At 39.1% G+C, this 20,546-nt stretch overlaps 1 protein-coding gene and 2 pseudogenes across 3 annotated transcripts in view; 1 reads left to right on the top strand and 2 right to left on the bottom strand.

Annotated features, from left to right (window-relative positions):
• The window catches only part of LOC306655724 (olfactory receptor 1E5-like), a 517,137-nt pseudogene that overhangs the window by 361,326 nt on the left and 135,265 nt on the right, over window positions 1–20,546 (top strand). The window lies entirely within an intron of this gene.
• LOC306657702 (mitochondrial fission regulator 2-like) lies at window positions 1,338–2,443 on the bottom strand (annotated as a pseudogene). The gene has a single exon. The product of its transcript is annotated as a mitochondrial fission regulator 2-like (transcript).
• Window positions 13,950–14,909, bottom strand: LOC306656236 (olfactory receptor 1P1-like; the record flags this gene model as incomplete). The annotated part of the gene is made up of 1 exon (XM_079131224.1): window positions 13,950–14,909. The coding sequence occupies exon 1, from the start codon at window positions 14,901–14,903 to the stop codon at window positions 13,950–13,952; it is 954 nt and encodes a 317-aa protein (XP_078987350.1). The 5' UTR covers window positions 14,904–14,909.

The following is a 20,546-nucleotide window of genomic DNA, read 5'->3' as shown; positions in this document are numbered from 1 at the left end:
TCCTTATGCCTTAGCTTCCCAAATAACTGGGATGACAGGTCTGTACCACTGCACCATCATGACCCACACAGAAGCATATTTTCTTCATTCTTTAATATATACTTCTTATGGTTTGCTGTTCTTCTGGCAAAGAGATAAGTTCCTTCTTGCAGCATACCAAGAACAAACTCTAACATGGTTTACAAACAAAGAGGACAGGTAGAGCCCATTGAACACTCTCCAGACAATGGGAGGGTTGGTTCTCTAGCTAGCTGAAAGAGGCTTCTTTTGGTAGCCAGGGAGTTATAGGAATCATGGGATTCAACCTTCTCCAGTACATTCACTCAAGTCTCCCCATCCCAGGGACTCAGGATTTCACTGAGGTAGGAGGATCATGAGATCAAGCCAGCTTCAGCAACAGCGAGGCACTAAGCCACTCAGTAGACCCTGTCTGTAAATAAAATACAAATACACAATAGAGGTGGGGATGTGACTCCATGGTTGAGTGCCCCTGAGTTCAATCCCCAACTAAAAAAAAGAAAAAAATATATAAATATATGCTAAAAATCCACTTACACACACACACACACACACACACACTGTTATCCTTTTTTTCATGTTCAAAAGACACATTTATTGTACAAGCTATTTTCAAAAGAACAATGTATAAATGTAAGAAGGAATGGAGAAAACAGATGTCAGGCATACATATTTACACAGCAAGTGCAGGCAAAACATGTCAAGAAGATTCTTTAAATACTTCTACTCATATCGCTTAAACAAAATCTGTGTCCAAGACTAATTTATTATCTCAGGAAGAAGTTTAAGAAGCTCGACCCTATGATTAAAACTATGAGTTTCCTAATGAAATAAATTATAAGTTTATCTTCTTTGAAAATCTCCAAGTTACTGAAGGTCACATAAACCAGATCACAACCAATTTTTAAGAGATTCAGAGGCTCTTAAACTGGGAAGTCAGAATTGCTTTGGACAATCGTTGAAGCATATATTCCACTTTCAATAATGTTAACATGCAGGGGAAAAACTCCATACACTAACTCTCTTCAATAGCCAGTTAACTCCAAAACCAGACAGGTGTTCTTAGGAATCTTCCTCAGATCTGGACCCTGACACATCCCAGGATACAGGCTTTATTCAGTGTTACTTGACAGAGAATGTGATCCTTTGAAAGGCAGTGAAAGACATGCGGCCATATTTCTGCATCTTTCCTTCCAAGTGTAGACATAGTTTTTTTGCTGATACTTTGGGCCAACAGCTTTTGTGCATCATCAGTTTTTTCCTAAGATCACTGTCCTTCTGACTGTGAAATGTGATGTCCAAACCTTGAAGCTTCTGGACTAGAAAATGGAGAAGACTTCCAAGATTTTTTTTTTTTTTTTTTTTTTTTTTTTGTCAAAGGAGTCGACTTCTTGGAGTGCAAATTTCTGTTTAAGTGCATGTGCTATTAAGGACACTGGACCCTAATGTGAACTTTGTCCTTCCCACTTATGAATGAGTCTACCACCAGGTGACCATTCAATAGCATGAAGCTTGACCTTATTCATATCCTTTAGAACATCCAACATGTATGGAACATCTGTATCTCTCTTGCTTTTTTTAAATGATGACTATAACTGGTCTTAATAGCATCAGGGCGGTGCTTTTTTATTTTAGCTGTTGGATTATCTGAGTCACAAATATGAGTGCATCCTGGTTGTATAGGAGGAGAACTTAAAAGGCTGAAGAGAAGAAAACTGAGGAGGAAGCGGCGGTGGAGGAGGAGGAGGAGGAAGCACTGCACTTGGAGACTGATCTGGTTCCACACTCAGTTCAGCTGTCCCCAGTGATGGCATTTGTCCCACCACTGGGCTCATTGTTCAAATCAAAGAAGCCAAAATTTGTTCTATTTCTTAGTTCCTACATTTCCACAATTGCTTCAATCTGAGAGTGAAGAAAAGTAAGCTCATCTTCAAGGGCAGCTATTTTTTTTTTTTAATTGCAGCTTCACTTACAGGCAGATCATCTTTCACTGGTTTGTTTTGTCTTTGAGCTGATAACAATGGATCCGAAACTAGTTGTAAAGTATGGAAAAATTCAATGTTTTCCTTTTCTTCATTTTTCCATGTAGTAGTTCAAAATCTGAGATAACTGGCTTCTTCCTCGTTTGCCACACACAAAATATCAGCAAAAGATGGAAGTATAGATCCACAATTATCATACTCTACAGAGTTCAAGGGCAGGATCAACTCGAAAGCAGGTCTTTGACAAGGTTCTAAAGGAAGCATTTTCCCAATAATACGAATAATACTCCGAGCTGATCCATAGTCTTTATTTTCCCAAACCAGTAAAACCTGGTCTATGGGAACACCAAAATATGCTAGTATCTCTCTTAAGATTTTCAGTATGAGAGACATTGAAGAAGAAAATTCAAGGAAAAATGGTCAGTTTCTTGGTACCTTCCTCAGAAGTCGAGCCTCTGGCCACGAAGAAAACACAAAGAGTTGGGTATTAAGGAGATGGCTTCCGTATTTATCCTGCAGCAGGGAATGCCAGTGTCCGCCCTGGCCCTGGTCCGGAAGCGCTCAGACCCGATCCCGGGTTGCCCGCACACCACCAATTCAGGCGACCAGCGGAGACGATGCTAGGAGCAAAGGGCATAAGCCAACTGGGTCAGTCCTGCAGCTGGGACAACTCCGCGGGAGGTGCACCCATTCATCCAGTGCCCAGGCAGCCAGTCGCGCCTACTTCACACTGTTATCCTTAAAAAATATTTTATTCGGCATTGATTACTAAGTATTTTTCCACACATACAAAAAAGGAGAAAAATGTATACTCAACAATGTGACTTTGGAAACAAATAGAAAAAGGACAAGTTTTTGATCAGGCATATTCTAGTTCCAGAAATTTATCATAATATGACCAGACAAAATGTAAGAAATGTATGTATTTTCTGATTATTAGAGCCTTGTGAATAATAGTGCACATGTAGAAATACCATAAACATTTGCCATAACTGATCTGGTTAAAAAGATTATGAAAGAAGCAAATCATAGAGACAGAAAGTGGACTAATGACTGCTAGCAGCTGAGGGGAGGGAGAAGTGGGGAGTGACTGCTAATGGGAGTAGAGTTTCTTTCAGGAAAGATGAAAATGTTCAAAAGTGAGATTCTAGCTGATAGTTGCAAAATTTTATGATCTATTAAGACCTTTGAATTGTAACCTTTACATAGGTGAAGTTTATCTCTAGAGGACTGTTTCAGCATTTTGTAGTCCATTAAATGAATGGAACATTCTGGAACTATCATAAATGATGATGTTAATTTCTTCCCTTGTGTATGGAAAGGTATTCACAATAACTGTTATGTTAAAACTCCAAGTTACTCTTACACACATGCGCGCACGCGCACACACACACACACACACACACACACACACAGAAAACGTGCAGCTTGCCCTTGTTTGAAGCTGATGAAACCTGCCCTGTGTGTCATTGTGAAAATGAAAACAAGACACACAAAGGTGCTCATCATCCATGCTGCACCTGATGTGCTTTGCAAATAAAAAGTCTGTCACATATGTGCCATGGGAGCCAAGATCTCCATTTCATCCAGGAGACCGCAGGTTAGTGGGCAGGTGGTCAAGGGCCCAGGATGCCTCACTCCAGTGCATTCTCCTGACTTGGGGTCTGGCACTGTCGAGGCTGGCAATCCCTTGCATTTTCTACAGTGCAAAAGAATCTTTGCCTGCATCCTTAGCATCAGCTGTTCCTGTTTAGGGGATGCACTTTCTCCACTCCACTCTTGCATCTTCTTCCTAGTAGGACCCATCACAGCTCCTGCTCAAGCATCTCTCCCACCCCAGGGGTCACCACTCCAGCTTCTGCACAATCTCTTGGTCTTTGTGTTCTTTTAGGATTGCCCAGTCCATGTTTTGCTTAAATGTATGTTTTTGATAATCTGAGAGAGCCTTGAGAGCAGAAACAACATCATTCTCATGACTGTTTCCTCAGGCCCTCACACAGGGACAGGACAGCATCAGATCAATGAATGAGGGCTGAACTGGGCTGGATAGAATATTAAGCATTGCCTGCATGTGAGATGAACAAATGGGGAGGAGTCAAGAGCCCAGGAGCCTAAATCAATTAATGACCATACAGATAAAAATGCAGGCAGAGTGTCAGGAAAGTGTGTCGCTGCTCTGCAAATTCCATCTGGAATATCACTCATCTGAAGTAACAGAATAAGCAATGTAGACGTGGGAACTGCGAGTTACCTTTGATCCTAAAGTGGTTTGGAGCTCCAGCTTGGGATATAGGATGGGGACAGACCTAACAAATGAATGGATTTATTACTTCAGTTTACTGAGTTGAATTCCTAGATACCCAATGTCAGTGGAAGGAGATTCTGAGTCAGAACTTTGGGTCCCAACTCTAGCTTAACATATGTAATAGTTTTTAGAGCAAAACACTATCATTTGCTAGATCATGTGTCTGGACAATATGTTAAATGATATACATATATTAAGATCTTACATTTATAGAAACACTGTGTGGATCTGTTTTCCTGTTTTATAGATGAGGGACTTAGAAGGTTCATGAGTTTCCTAAAGTCATTAAACTAGTAAGTGATAGAGCCCAAGTCTGTTTGCCATCTTTTGTCTGCCAGGTCCACTCCAAAACTAGTCTAATGCTGGAGTTCAGGACCCTCCAGAACCACTCCCTGACAGGAGGATGGTAGGAGACAGGAGGGTGAGGGAAAGACAAGGGATGCCCAGAGGAATCCTGCTCCCTGGACTGCACTGCAAAGCAAGGCAAGCACCCATCAATTTTTAATGTGCATCAGAATCACCTGCAATGCTGACTTTAAAAACTATGTTTAAGGCTGGTGCAGTGACACATGACTGTAATCCTAGCTACTCAGGAGGCTGAGGTGGGAGGATCATAAATTTGCAGCCAATCTGGGCAACATACCAATACCCCATCTCACAAAATTAAAAAAAAAAAAAAAAAAGGATTTTCAGTAAGTCCCCTTCCTTGAGATGTGGTCATTACATCTCTCCTCAAAACCAAGTCCATTTTCCCAAGCACCTGGTATCTCTAATCTCACATTTTGGGAAACATGCTCTGAGTTTTAAGAGTCAGTTGACCTAAACACTGGGATGTTTAGATGGCCCCTTTCCAGTGGGCTCAGAAGAGAGGGGAGACAAAGTGGGAGTGATACATAAAAGGGCTCCATGCTTGGTGTCAAAAACTGGCCTTTGTTCCTTCTCTGTTGCTCCCCAGTTGTGTGACCTTGAGGGTATCCACAACCTCTCTGAGCTGCCTCCTTGCACCCATAATGCTTTCTTATGCGTTTGAGAATCACAAACAACAGGGTATATGACTACACCAAGGAAAATGAGTGTTAAAATGATCGGAAAGATCATTATATTACCTTTGAACACCAAGGGATCAAATTACAAGTAGATGTTTTAAAGTATGTATGTTTGTGAAAGACTGAAAAGAAGATAAAAAGAAGAGAGAGGGGACACCTTATACCTCCAGGCCTCACCTGTGCACTGTGCTGCTCTCAGAAACCCCAAGCTCTGCTGCCTCCACCTGCCTCCTGCTTTAAGTGAAGGTCACAGGAAGGACATAGGAAACCTGAAGGAGGGCTGGGAGACTCAGGGCTTCCTAGGGTAAAAGTGAAAAGCAGGGGCACTGGCCTTTGGTCCTCATATAGGAGGAGATACAAGGCAGACTGTGGGTGCTCCTGCAGGGCCAGGGACCTGAGAGCTGAGACTTGAGCTCTGGTTTAGGAAGGAAGGGACTCAGTCAAGGCTGTGCCAGGTTATCAGTTTGGGGGAAGCCTCAGGGAAGCAATCTCCAAATGGCTTCTTCTTCGGATGAACCTAATTGCCTCAATGTTAATGTCTGTGAGCAAGGGCCTTGGAAAATTAATTTTCTTTACAAGGAGTTGGTCAGATTCTCTCTCCTCTTCCCCCTTGGTAACCTTCCCTTCCCTTTTACTGGTGGATAGAATGAGTTTGAATCTCCCAAACCATAGAGCCCTTAGCCCACCCTCCATGCCCTAACCACTGTCTCAGAGCTGAAAGGAATCTAGATTCAAACCAGCCACTCCATCCCCTCTCCATAGAGGAACTGGTCTCAGCATTCCTGTCCAGAAAATGCCTGTCATCTGTTCTTTCTATCTCTTCTTTGATGGGAGTCACTACCTTCAAGCAGATCTCCAGCAAAGAGCCTCCAGTCTCATATGTGGTAGCTGTCAAGCAACGTCTCTTCATGCTGCAGGGGAGGGAGAATGGTCTCAGGCTGGTCCTAGGTCCTCTAGTAGATGGACCATGATTATTGCTAAAGATCTGGGTTTCTCCCACTTTTCAGGACTAGCAATAACAAACTTGCTGGTCAAATTATGAGATGTGCAGAGTTGTCATTGGTGCCACCACTCAGATATCCTACAGAGTCATTTGCATAGAGTAGTCACCCTCATTCATGGGGGATATGTTGCAAGGCCTCCAGTGAGTGCCTGAAACTGCAGGAAGTTCCAAACCCTATGTATGCTGTGCTTTTTTCCTATACATGCCTACTTATGAAAAGTCTAATTTAGAAATCAAGCACAGCAATACCTAGCAATAGAACAATTAAAATAATATTGTATAAAAGTCTAAAAAATTAAAGAATATAAAAGTTATTTAAAAATTATGAACTGATTATTTCTGGAATTTTTCCATTTAATATTTTTGGACCCTAGTTGACAAAGGCTAACATATCACAGAAGACAAAACCATGGGTAAGTGGACACCATGGCACTTGGCCTCCCTCCTGCTCCAGAGGTTCTTGGATTTGGTCTTCACCACAAGCACTCCACTTCTTGGGGTAGTCCTGATGCCAAACACCTCTCACCAAAATAGCCTCAGTTTTACTCTTGCCTGATAGTCTGTCTTGCACTCTCCTTCCTCCTCCTCCTGATTTATTTGTGTATTGTTGACAACAAACGTTGGACTAAGCACTGGAGACAGTGCCATGAAGAAGATGGACATGGTGCCTTCCCTCTAAAGCTTGCAGACCAGGATGAGAGAGGCTTTCTAAAAGCAAAGGATAAGAAAATACAATGCTTATGAACTGACGAGCACCCCATGGAAACAGTAACCTGAGATAGAAAGCAATGGGGGAAGAGGAGCAGGCGAGTTCTTAGGTTGATGGTCAGAAAGGCTCTCTGAGAGGGCCTGGGGGCAGCTCAGTGGTAGAACCTGCGAGCCCTGGGTTCACCCCCAGCACAAAACAAACAAGCCTCTGAGAAAGGCTCTGAGAAAGAGACATTTAATCTGGGAGAAGATCCTGCTAGGGAGGGAGGATAACATTTGCAAAGCCACTAAAGTAGGAAACAAACTTAGTGTGTGGAGGGCTGGTGGGAAGGCAGCCCTGGTTTTTGTAAGAAAAGCCGAGTGATGCAAAGTAGAGACAGATTAAACCAGGGGAGTGGCTCTGTTTTTATTCTGATTACAATGAGAAGTCACTGAAGTATTTTAAGCTGGGAAGTGGACTGTGTATTCAGAGATCAGGCAAATCCTAAGCATTTTGGCAGGAAACTCCATCAGGAGCAGTGGATGTTGATTTTCATCTGTTCTGTAGTGAAGATTTTCTGGTGGGTATTCTTCAGCTATTCTTTGTATTTTGTGTTCTCTGCCCTCTTTTGTCTTTTGTTACTAATCATCATTTATATTATTATTTTTCCTTCAAAAAAAAGAAAATGAAATGATAGAATATCACCATTAGGCTACCCCAGTGAATGAATGGACCCACACGGTGGGCAACAATACTGCAAACATCACAAAAAGACAGTTGATCAGACATTATTTGCTTCATGATAGGAAAAAACACACACCCTCCCACAGTCTTGCAGATGGGTTGGAACTGGAGGCTGAACAAGCCTCTGGACAGGAGGTCTGGAGCAGCCACCATATGGGAACCCTCAACTCTAGCCATTGTCCTCCAGGACAAATCACCCCCACAGTGAAGAGGAGTTACTGAGAACAGACCCTAAATAGAGTATTTCAGGAGGAAAAAGATAACCAAAGAAAATGTCCACGTGAAATTTTGGAAGAGAAATAGAGCCAAGAGAGCTCAGCAAATGTGTTGCATATTTCAACACTCCATCCAAACAATAAAACAGGGAACTCTTAGACAGCAAAGTTAGGTAAATTAGGGCTGACATCTTCCTTTTGAAAAGTCAGGAAAAGTAGCTGCACTTGAAGCTGAGTTATAGAAAAGATTTGAGTTCTAGAAAGAATGTAAAAAAAATGGACACTCATCAATTTTAGAGAAAATTATTATTGGTATGAGCTTATTGGCAATTTAGAACATCTACAAAAATGAAAGGGGTCATTTTTTTGAGAACATTTCCACTCACCAGACGTAATCTTTCAGCAGTATAAAGAATAAAAAGATGTATTAGTAAATTTATGACAACATTGCTTTTAACTATAAAAACTTGCCATTAATCAAATATCTATCAATAGATGATTATTAAATAAAATATATTATTGTACATTCATACAATGAATCCTATGTCATTGTAAAAAAATAGAGTGAGTTATATCTTAATATAGTGATGTGAAAATTTCTTCCATGATAAAGTTTCAAATAAAAAAATGCAAGTTTGTATGATCCTATTTGTAAAATTGATATACATACACTTGCATATTATTAGAAAAACCTGCAAGTATATGTATTAAACCACCAAGATTGGGTATTAATTTTATTATTTTAAAAACTAAGATATTAAAAATCCTACCATGTGTATAATTTGACTGTCATTTACATTCCTAGGGATAGATAACTTAATAACCCAATAAATCATCCAAAATGGAATTAGCTTTGTAAGTGAAGATGTCCATCACAGAATTATTTGTAATTTTCTTTTTCTTTTCTTTCTTTCTTTTTCTTTTTTTTTTTAGTGAAGAGGCCAAATGCTCACCAATAGGGAAATTCTTGAGCCTCCTGGTGATACCTAGAACAGGTGAGATGTGATGTAGCATGTTTGGGAACAGGAAATTTCTTATGAGATGTTGACAAGAAGCAAAATTTTCTTCATGGACAGAAAAGTATTTGAAATAAATGTACCAATATGTTGCATACAATGATCTCCATTCTTGGGATTAGACCTGATTTTCATTTATGTCTGTTTCCCACTGAACCAAGATCTGGGACTTCTCCTAGGCAAGACATTTTCATTCCTTCCAATGTCTCCAGGGCTTAGCCCAGGACACGGGATCCTGCAGACATAAATGTATCTATTGAGAGATTTCAGTGGTTAAGATTCCAGCAAGGGTTCACTCCTCTATGCTGCTCAGCTCAGAGGTTAATCACAAAGAAACTACACACAGTCCAAGGAATTTTGCTTGATAAGTATATTTGAATTCTGGAGATTCTTTTTTAAAAAATATCTTTTAGTTCTCAATGAATCTTTTATTTTGTTTATTTATTTTTTATATGTGGTGCTGAGGATCAAACCCAGGGCCTCCCACATGCCAGGCAAGTGCTCTACTACTGAGCCACAACTCCAGCCCCTGGAGATTCTTGAATAGTGTCTGAACAGAAGCCCTAAAGCCCCTCAGAGCAGCATGATGTTGAATAGAGCTGACGTGCTCTCCTCCCCAAACACACTTCCCAGCAACCAGGACTCTCTAAAGGCTATGCAGAGAAACAAAAGAGACAACATAAATTACAAAATAACAAATACATTTGAGGAATATGCCATATGCTTCTGTGGACACATACAAGAGAAAGTCAGGGAAATCTCCTTGTCCTCAACAAGCATTGAAGCAATTGCTTTTAATCCACAGACTTTTACTGACACCTCACAGGGGTTTATTGTTGCCCTGTGTGCTGGAAGCACAGAGCTTTAATCAGACTGGTAGCAACTTGGTTTCCAGGTCTAATGGGACTGGTACACACACCTGAGCAAAGGGGAGATAACAAGAAATCTCAGTACTGGTTCCATGGAATCATCCAGGGAAAGAAGAAATGAGGCTGAGACGTTGCATTGGGCACATCCACCACCATCCATCAACCTGCCTTGGTGCTCCTGTTTCCTTCCTAATGAGGCTCCAGGGAGGCTCAGCTTCCTCCAGGTGCCTTGACTCAGATGCTAAATTAATCCCTAAGGAACATCTCTGCAAACTAGTAAAGTCCACCAAGTGAGTAAAAGTTTGGATTATTTCAAATGTCTCTTGGAGAACCTGGTCCTGGAATCCCTCAACAGCAAGGTGCTGTTACTCTCCACTCTTTAACCATTACAGACATGTTTCTCTATGAGAAATGAATATATGGGTGGGTAATGGGTGGTTGCTGCTGTTTTGCTTTTTGTTTTCTTAGACACCGAGTGGAATAAATCCTATGTCTCAGCTCATGGCACTTCACACATCCTTACAAGACATCACTGGTTTTATTGTCTTTTGTTTGCTCACATCTCCATTCTTTTTCCATCTCTCTGCATATGGTGACCAACTGAATATATGCATGGATCCTTGAAGAAAACATATCACTGTTCATTTGTGTGTTTTATGTACATCAATAGTATTGTGCTATAGACCTAATAAGTTTCTTACTTTGTGCATGAACACTCATTTTTATTATCCCTTTTCCTTGCTGTGTGATCCTTTTCCTTGGTTCTCTTATCTCATTCCAATCCAGTCTTTACACACAGAGTAATTCTCTTCGTGTTTCCATTGAATTTCTCACTTCACTGCTTAAACCAAGACATCACACTTACCATCACACTCAGGAAGAAAATGAAACCAGCCTACAAAGCTTTACCTGGTCTTGCTCCTATACATATTACAACTTCAACCAATATCATTCTCTTTTCTTTGTTCCCAATACTTTAGCATATTGGTTTTATTTCAATTCTGGATTCACAAAGTTATTCATCATCCTGGGGTTCTGGCTTTTGCTTATTTCCGTGCCAGGAAGTTCCTTCCTCAACACTAAGTTGCTTTCTGTTTCTCAGCCTTTGAGCTTCAGCTCAAATATGTATATTGGTACCACCATTTTGGAACAACATCAGCAATACAAGTCATCTTGGGTCAGGTTCCCTAGGAGCAGGGCAACTTATGGGAATGGAGAAAGTGGGCATTGAAGGAGCACTTTCAGAAGGAGATGGAGATAAGCAGGATGTAGTTTCAGTATATCAACCTCACCTTGGTCTTGAGTGGGCCTCTGGAACATGAATTGCTCCCATAGAGTCAGTCCCACCCAAAGTCAATAAGAAGCTAGCCTTGGACACTGTGTCAGTCAGTTCTTGGCTACTGGATGCCTGACTCCTACCACCCAGAGCAGTGGGAGCTGGGAAGGCTGTACACCTCTCTGACAAAAAGGAGAAATTATGAGCCGTTAGCAGCCAACAATCACAGCAACTAATGGTGGGTGGGTGGAGATGATGAACCAGTGATTGAAAAGTGCAAACAGCATCCACCAGTAAGAGCTGAGGTGCATATGGTCTTCCTCCCAATGATCCATTCTTAGATATATACCCTGGAAAATCTTCATTCATGTGCCTCAAGAAAAGTGGATAAGAAAAGTAATTTCAACTTTGTTGAAAATGGTGGAAAACTAGAAATTACTGATTAAGACTTTTTTCTTCTGTAATTCATTAATTTAATGCCATGAATTTGCCTCTCATCACCATTTTGGCTATGTTTTATGAATTTTGGTATGTTGTATATAATTTTCACATTTCAAACAAAATATACAAATATTACATCCTTTTAAGGAATTCCTTAAATTAGATAATGTGATTACCCTCTGAACATTTTGACCTCCTCATGAAGTAGACCTACAGGAAAAGATAGGTGTTACTTTTCTAACCAGGTTAATTGGTATTGATTTTCATGAAGGTTTGTGGTTGCTACTACACAAGTAGGAAAGGCAGTGGTATGTCTTAAACTTAGGGCATTCACTTGGATATCTCTTAGTATTTCCATGAATAAAAATAAATATCAATGTGAAAGCTTAGCCCTTACAATACAAAATGATCAGGATAACTGAGAACTCAGACCTGTATGGATGAAGACCAAAGACATTATAGCAGATCTGCCAAAGTGACAGCCTAGGTAAGGGAAATTTAGGATGTCTAGTGGAGAGTAGAGATGATGACCTTAAATTATACCCTTGGGAAAACCTACAGTATTGCGGACTGTATCTTGTTTCCCTACATTATACTCAAATCTTTCCAACTCATAATTGGTCACCACCTTGAAGGGAATTCTTAATTATGGAATGTATTCCCACCCTATTTGGGAAGGACTGAGGCTGAATTCACTTTAACAACAATAACAACAAATAGAGACCCCATATTACAGGGTAAAAGATGGATACAATGGGAAAATGTAAATGAATCTGAATGAATCCAATGCATTGACAGAAGGCATTGGATTGCAACCTCGTGCACCTCTCCAGTCTCCTTCTTTCTGAAGGCATCACCTGACCCCTGAACCATGGCACTACCACTGATTGCCTCATTCCATTGGTGGGAGCAGGGGTTGCTACTTATCATAAGGAAGAACAAATGTGTGTGGGCTCCATGACCATTTGTGCCAAATTCCTGGAGCTGGTTGGAAACCCAGTTGAAGCCTCAGATCTGCACAGACTGTAATCAGACATACTTACATAACATTTATAATCAGGCATGATGTAGTAGATAAAGGTAGATAATGACTGCATTTCAGTTCCCTAAATATTGAAACTAATTTTACTCTATCTTCTCATAAATGTTTTTATTAAAAACTGCATAGGTTACTCCTGTTATTGTTGAGCTATTTTTTGGTAGCAGCAAATATTTTTGATGGCTCATAACCTTGAGGCAATAAGTGTTTGTACAATTTCCTATTTTGTAGGAAAAATGCACTCACTTAAAATTTAAGCCCTTTGCCATCTGTTATTGACCCTACTTGTTAATGGCTTTATCATTAATCTACTTTCCATGACCTTACTGATAAAGCTTTGATAAATTAGCATAAAAGGCTGCACAGACTTTTAGAATTATGAATGCTACAAAGACTTTTCTCCTTCTGAAAAGTTACTAATAAGTACAGCCATTCATGTCTTAATGCAGGGACATATTTCAAGGAATATGTTATTAGGTAATTTGATTGTTGTGTGAGCAAATCAAGGTGGTGCAGGTCAATCAACATGGCTTTTTAAAATAGTTTTTGTACTAGGGATTTTTTTTAGGGGTACCACTGAGCAACATCCCAGTTCTTTTACATTTTTTAATTTTTGAGATAAGGTCTTGCTAAATTGCAGAGTCTGACCTCAAACTTGGGATCCTCCTGCCTCAGTCTCCTGAGTTTCTAAGATTGCAGGCATGTGCCACCACACTCAGCTTCAACATGGCCCCTTAATACAGTCAAGAGACTCAGTAAGCAAGACATGCAAGGCTGCTGCCAGCACAACAATGCATACAGTTTTACATTAAACCTTTTTTTTTTTTTAATAAATAGAAGGTGTGCTCTCTAAAAAAGTGAAAAACTCTTATACAGTAAAAACATTAACAGTAGCCTCGTCTTTCATTGTCACTATTAAGGTGCTACACTCTTATATGACTGGCAGTGCACTAGGAATGCACTGTGCTCTGATTTAGGACACAGGGACACTAGGCAATGGGGAGTTTTCAGCTCCATTGTAATCTTATTGTGCCAATGTCATGCATGTAGCCTGTTGTTGACTGACATACCATTCTGTGGTGCATGACTGTAAAATAAATGAGCAAATGAGCACACCATAAAAGATTAACTTTAAAGCACAAATCCAAATCTTGATTTTCTACAATATCAAACTCATAGTGGGGAATCAGGGAGGGGAACAGTGAGAATGTACATGAGCAACTCAGTAATGAGACCCCTGTGAGCAATCCTACTGAAAGGCAGTCCGTGGAAGGTATAGAGGATCACCTTCCATTTTTCTGCAGAAGTCACTGACCCCTCAAGAAGGAGAGCGTGCTCCTGAAAAGTCTGACCAGTGCCCCCTTCATGTCCTTGTTCCGCAGGCTATAAATGAAAGGGTTCAGCAGGGGAGTCACTACTGTGTACATGACCACAGCTGCTGTGTCCTCCACCATGGAGTTAGAGGAAGAAGATGAGGGACACAGATAAGCCCTGATCACTGTCCCAAAGAACAGGGCAACCACAGAGAGGTGTGAACCACAGGTAGAGAAAGCCTTGAGCCTTCCCTGGGTAGAGGGAACTCTAAGGATAGCTGACACAATTTGGATATAAGAGACCAGGATGAGCAAGAAGGGGATTAAAATAACTGCACCGCCCAGGAAGAGAAGTACAAGTTCATTGACTTGGGTATCAGAGCAGGATACTTTCATCAGGGGTCCCAGGTCACAGAAGAAATCAGGAATAGTCTTCTTAAAGCAGAAGGAAAGCCGGAATATGAGGAAGGTGTGGGTCATAGCCACAAAATTTGTGAGGGTCCAGCAGGCAATCACCATGAATATGCAGCGTTGGAAGTTCATGATCATCGTATAGTGGAGAGGGTGGCAAATAGCCACAAAGCGGTCATAGGCCATTGTGGCCAGAAGAAAGATGTCCATGTCCCCAAAAGTCAAGAAAAAGTAGAGCTGGGTCAGGCATCCTGCATAAGAGATGGACCTCCTCTTGGTGTGTATATCCACCAGGGCCTTGGGCACTGTGGTGGTGGTGAACAAGATGTCTGCACATGATAGGCTGGCAAGGAAGAAGTACATAGGGGTGTGGAGATGTTTGTTGGCACCAATGGCCAAGACAATGAGCAGATTCCCAGCCACAGTGATCACGTACATCCACAGGAACAGCAGAAAGAGGATGTGCTGCTGCTCTGGCCGGTCTGAGAGTCCCCAGAGGAGGAACTCAAAGCTGTTTGTATGATTCCCTCCTGCCATGATCCCAGAGGTCAGAGAAAAAGAACTTGAATAAACTCTACTAAAATTCTGTAAAAAGATTTCACTTTAGATGATTGGTGAGCATACCATCCTCTGAACTCTAGGGAAGAAGAAAAAATAATCATGTATTTGACAATATATTGACCACCTCAAGAAGGAGACTGTGCCCCTGAGAAGTCTCACAAGTGCACAGTAAAGTTTTATTAAAGTCTGCTAAATACACTCTGCTCGATAGTATGGGAAATGCAATTTAAGATACTTAAAATAGATTTCTTATTTGATTTCTCTACATTCTTATCTGATCCAATTTTATTTGGTTGTACTTTCTCTTTAGTGCTATTCTTAGAAGAGTCAAAAATAGTATCCATTCACTCATTCATTCATTTTACAGATATAGAGCACCATTTTTGGACCTGGTATAGTGTCAGGTAAATAATACAGTGGCAATTCTTAACCTCAGAGGAGTTTCAGTCTGATGGGATGAACATAACTGTCCATATTAATGTCTTATAAAATTTTTATTCAGAGTCCCCTACCCATTCAAACCACTCTTAGACCCGAGGTTGGATCTGTTCTGTTCCAGCATGTCCAAATTCAATATTCTGAAGACAAAATTTCCTATTGTCCATTTTTATAGAAACCAGTATTCAACAAATAAACTAGTGAAGATCCATTCTGCACTCCAATTTGTCAGTGAAACAGCAACGAAGAAATCATAATCTCTTGTCTCTAGAATCTCAAAACTGCACAAGCGTGCGCACACACACACACACACACACACACACACACACACAAACGTTTGTGACATAAACAGACCAAAGCAGAATCAAAAGACTTCTGGAACAGAAATGTAGTTGAGAGTTTTGCCAGAAGGGTGTGGACAGCATAGTGAAACAAACATTTTTTCTTTTTGTTGCTGGGGATTAAACTCAGGGGCACCTGACCACTGAGCCACATACCTAGCCCTAGTTTGTACTTTATTTAGTGGCAGGGTCTCACTGAGTTGCTTATAGTGTTGCTTTTGCAGAGGTTGGCTTCGAAGTCAGGATCCTCCTGCCTCAGCCTCCTAAGTCACTGGGATTACAGGCTCACACCATCCCTTTTGTCCAAACTCTTGAACAAAAGCCAGGAGGAAGGAAGCCCTCAACAGGCCCAGCACAAGAAAGCAGGTGCTTTGAGCATTAGGTGGAGATATATTTGACTGAGATGAAGCAGGAAAGGGAACTAACGAAGAGATCAACTTTGGAAAAGTTCTGAATTGAAAGTGAAGAATCTGGAATTTTAGAGGTTATAAGGAATTCCTAAAACTGTCTGAGCAGGTAAAGATGTCAGGGCCAATACAGGAAAATCCTGTTCCCATCCCTCTATCAAGAATGGCAGAACTCAGGACAAAAAGGATTAAACAATATTTAGGCTGCTTAGTAAAAGTGAAACCTACATTCACAATTAGTAAAAATATAACACTATGATATCTGAGCACTAAATAAAACAGCAAAATTTTCTTGAAGTAGAAACTACAGAAAATACAGGAAAATGTAGAAACATATCATAAAAAGAGACTTAAAAAAACCTTATTCATTCCAAGACAGATCAATGTTTAAAAGGTAAAAATAAAGAATACTAAACAAAATAATAAAATATGCATATGAACCTGTGTATGGGTATGCATATCACTGCTCCAATCATAGTAATGAACACACTTCACTTTCAAGTTCCTATTGAACATACAGAAAAAGGACAGTATATAAAGTCACAGAGAAAAACTCAGATAAATTCCAAAAAGTAGCAATAATTCAACAAATTATCTCTGATGAAAATGCAGTAAAATTAATTATAGTAATTAATAACAAAATAAAAGAATAAAAGTGACCTTTTATTCAACCTTTTATTTTTTTCAACCTGAAAAAAATGCTTAAATAACTCCTGGATCCAAAGAAAATAGATATTTAAAAAATCTAAATTTCATAAATGTATAACAGATTATTGCCAACAATAGTCACCTACTGTGCTATTGAACACTGGAATGCATTCCTCCTGTTTGACTGTATTTTGGTTCCTGTTATCCAACCTACCTCCACCAACACCACCCCTACTCTGCTATTCTCTGTCCATCACAATTCTACATGTGTTGAACTATCACGTGGCACCCAGCAAATCCATACATTTATGTGCCAATTAAAAATAAAATAATTTTTAAGATATAAATGGCAGAATTTTTAGAAAACAATAATAATAATGCCAAATATCAGAGGCTATGGTATATTATTAACATGGTAATCAAATGAAAATTCACTGCCTTAAATACTTACATAGGTAAATATAAAGGATAAAATACATGAATTAAGCATATAATGCAAAAAGGGACAACAAAAATAAATTGAAGGAAAGTAGAGAGAAAAAATTTTAAGCCAAATTTAAATTAGAAATCAGAAAAATAAGAAAAGAAACAGCTTAGGTTTTTTCAACAAATGATCTTAGAAGAGAGCTAAGCTCACCACTAGACCAGCAGTGCCACCACCAATAAATGGTTTTGGGATAACTGGATATCCGAAAGAATGGATTTGAACCTCTGCCTCAGATTATATACAAAATTAATTAAAAATGGATCAAAGGCCTAGGTGTAAGGACTAAAACTGTAATGTAAAAGGAGAAAATACAGGCATAGATCTTCATGACCTCAAATAAGGCAATGGTTTCTTAGCTATGACACCAAAAGCACACACCACTAAATACAAAATACAAAGCACACACCCATATAATTGGGTGCATTTTTCTTTAAATGAGTCTATATAATCATCTTTGACGGGTACCTGAACTAATGTTTTCATACAGAGATAATAGTGCTTGTGGTTTTGTAGACAACTATGAAATAAAATTGTTTCATATGCAAACAAAAGAGAAGTAAGGAGAATAAAAGCAGACATAGCCCAGTGAGATACTACTCCATATACCCTCCAGGGGCTAGTCAGATAATGAGTATTACCAAGGATGTGGAGAAATTGGACCCCTCATACAATGCTGGTGTGACTATAAAACAACTCAACCTTTTTGGAAAATAGTTTGGCAGTTCCTCAAAAGCCTAAAGTTACCCTGTGACCCACAATTCTACCCCAAGGTGTATCCAAGAGACATAAAAATGTATATCCACACAAAAACTTGTCATCAATATTCAGCCCATTATTCATAATAGACAAAACTGAAGACAACCCAAATGCTCAACAACTAGGGAATGGATGAAAAATGTGGCCTATCCATTCAGTGGAATAATATTTGGCAACAGAAAGAAGTGGTACATGTTAAAATATGTGTGGACACTGAAAACATTATGCTATGTGAAAAGCCAGTCACAAAGGGTCATACTGTATGACTGCATTTAGAAGAGTGCCCAGAGCAGCCAAATCTACAGACAGAAGTAGACTAGTGATTGTCAGGGACTGGGAAAGGTGGGCAGGTAAGGAAGATGTCTGAGGAGTGAGGGATTTCTTTGGAGTGATGAAAATTCTCTGTATTCAGTTAGAGTGATTATTCTGCAACTCTGTGAATACATTAAAAGCCATTAGTTATGTACTTGGATTGGGGGGATTGTGTAGTATGGGTAGGGTATGGGGATCTCAATAAAACTGTTAAAATTTTTCATCATTTAATTTTTTAAATTTCATTTATTTATTGTTTAAGAGACAAACAATAATGGTGTATAGTTATGGGGTACAATGTGATGTTTCCATATATGTATACATAAGAGAATGAAAGATACAATTAGGTAGAAGGAATAAATAGTAAATCATGTACCACATATTTCATAATAGCTAAAAGAGGGGATTTGCAAAGGGGAAGGGAGGAGGGACATGAAAAGAGAGGAAATGTGAAATAAAACTGACCAAATTATGCCATGTGCATAAATAAATAGATCATGGTGAATTTCATCCTATGTACATCTGTAAATCACCAATTAAATAAAGAATAAATAAACAGCAAGAAGATCCATAGAGTAGAGGAAGGGGATCTGGGAGAGTAGGGAGAGGAAGGACTGGGGATTGAGGTAGAGCAAATTATATCCCATGCATGTAGGATTATGTCATAATGAACCCTACTGTTATGTATAACTATAGTGCACTAATAAAAGCACTTTGGGACAGAGATTTTTAAATGTTCTCACCACAAAGATGATAAATATTGCAATAATTGCTAATTTAACTGTTAAAATTTTTTACCTGAAATTTTTTTCTTAAAAAAATTAATAAAAGAAGCCACTTGTTAATCAAATGAAGAGAGAAAGAGAGAGAATATAAGTAGACAAATTAAGAAACAACAGGGGAGCTGTTTGTCCCTCTGAAGAAGGTCCACATTCTCCTTTGAATGTACCTCTAATTTCCTAAATAAAACTCTGCATCTCAAACAATCAAAATAACAAGAACAAAAACAAACAATAAGAAAGGGAAAAGAAAGAAAAAAATAGGGAGATATATATTTTTTTAGAATCATAAGACTATTTTTTCTTAAGTACACGTGAATAAATTTATAATACTAGATGGAATATACAATCTACAAAAAAGGCAATACACCAAAAACAACCCTGGAAATGATGCAAAAATCTAAGCCAACTACATTCCACAATGGAAAATAAGTGATTGCATTAGTGATTTTTCTGATGTAATCCTACAATATGTATAATCAGAAAAATGAAAGATTACACTCCATTTATGTACCATCTCTCAAAATTTATAAATGGATTCTATTGTGATGTTCAACTAATTAGAACAAATAAAAGGAAAAATTTAAAAAAATTGTGATGGAAAATACTCAGAAATTTCAGAGGTTTAAAAAGAGAAAGATTTGTTTGCTCATTTACATTACATATGAACTGAAGTTGGGTGTAATGTGATTAACTGTTTTATGTGCCCTCTTCATTCAAGGATCCAAGCTGAAGAATCAGCCCTTTTTTTGGGGATGCCTTTCTTTCATAAAAGAAGAAAAGAGCAAGAGAACTTAATAGAAACACAATAACTCTCAAAGTTTTTGCCTGAAAAGGGCACACATCACATTCAGGCAAAGAATGGGAGGGTATAATCCTCTTTCAGGTAAAGAAGAAGAAAACTGATGATAAAAATACAGTTGGTCCAGGCGTGGTGGTGCACACCTGTAATCCCAGCAACTCAGGAGGCTGAGGGAGGAGGATTGCAAATTTCAGGCTGGCCTAAGCAACTTAGTGAGACCCTGTTTCAAAAAAACAGAAAGGACTAGAGATGAAGCTCTGAGGCTAAGCACTCCTGGGTCTAATCCCCAGTACTAAAAATATTTAATAAAGCAGCTATAATATCAAAAGAACTATACAAAAATATACTACAGAAGAATCTTACTTTCAAGTATTCACAAACACACACAGTCTCAGAAAATAAAAGCAAGTTCCAACAGAACATTTTAAAAATACTACATCTTCACCACAGAGGGGATGATTCTAGTTAAATATAGAAAAAAATAATATTCTTATCCTTGGGAATGCTGAAAGGACATTTATCACCATTCAACAGAGGGGGCAGAGGGAACCTAAATGTTGCTTTTATTATTAGGGTTTTGAGCAGGCTGAACAACAATTCTCTTTTAAATTTTTAATTGTTAATACTTTTATTAGTACATGATAGTTGT

Source organism: Sciurus vulgaris (assembly GCF_902686455.1).
Source record: "Sciurus vulgaris genome assembly, chromosome: 3".
NCBI lineage: Eukaryota > Metazoa > Chordata > Mammalia > Rodentia > Sciuridae > Sciurus > Sciurus vulgaris.
Note: the sequence above shows the minus strand (reverse complement) of the source record. Positions and strands in the feature narration are given on the sequence as shown.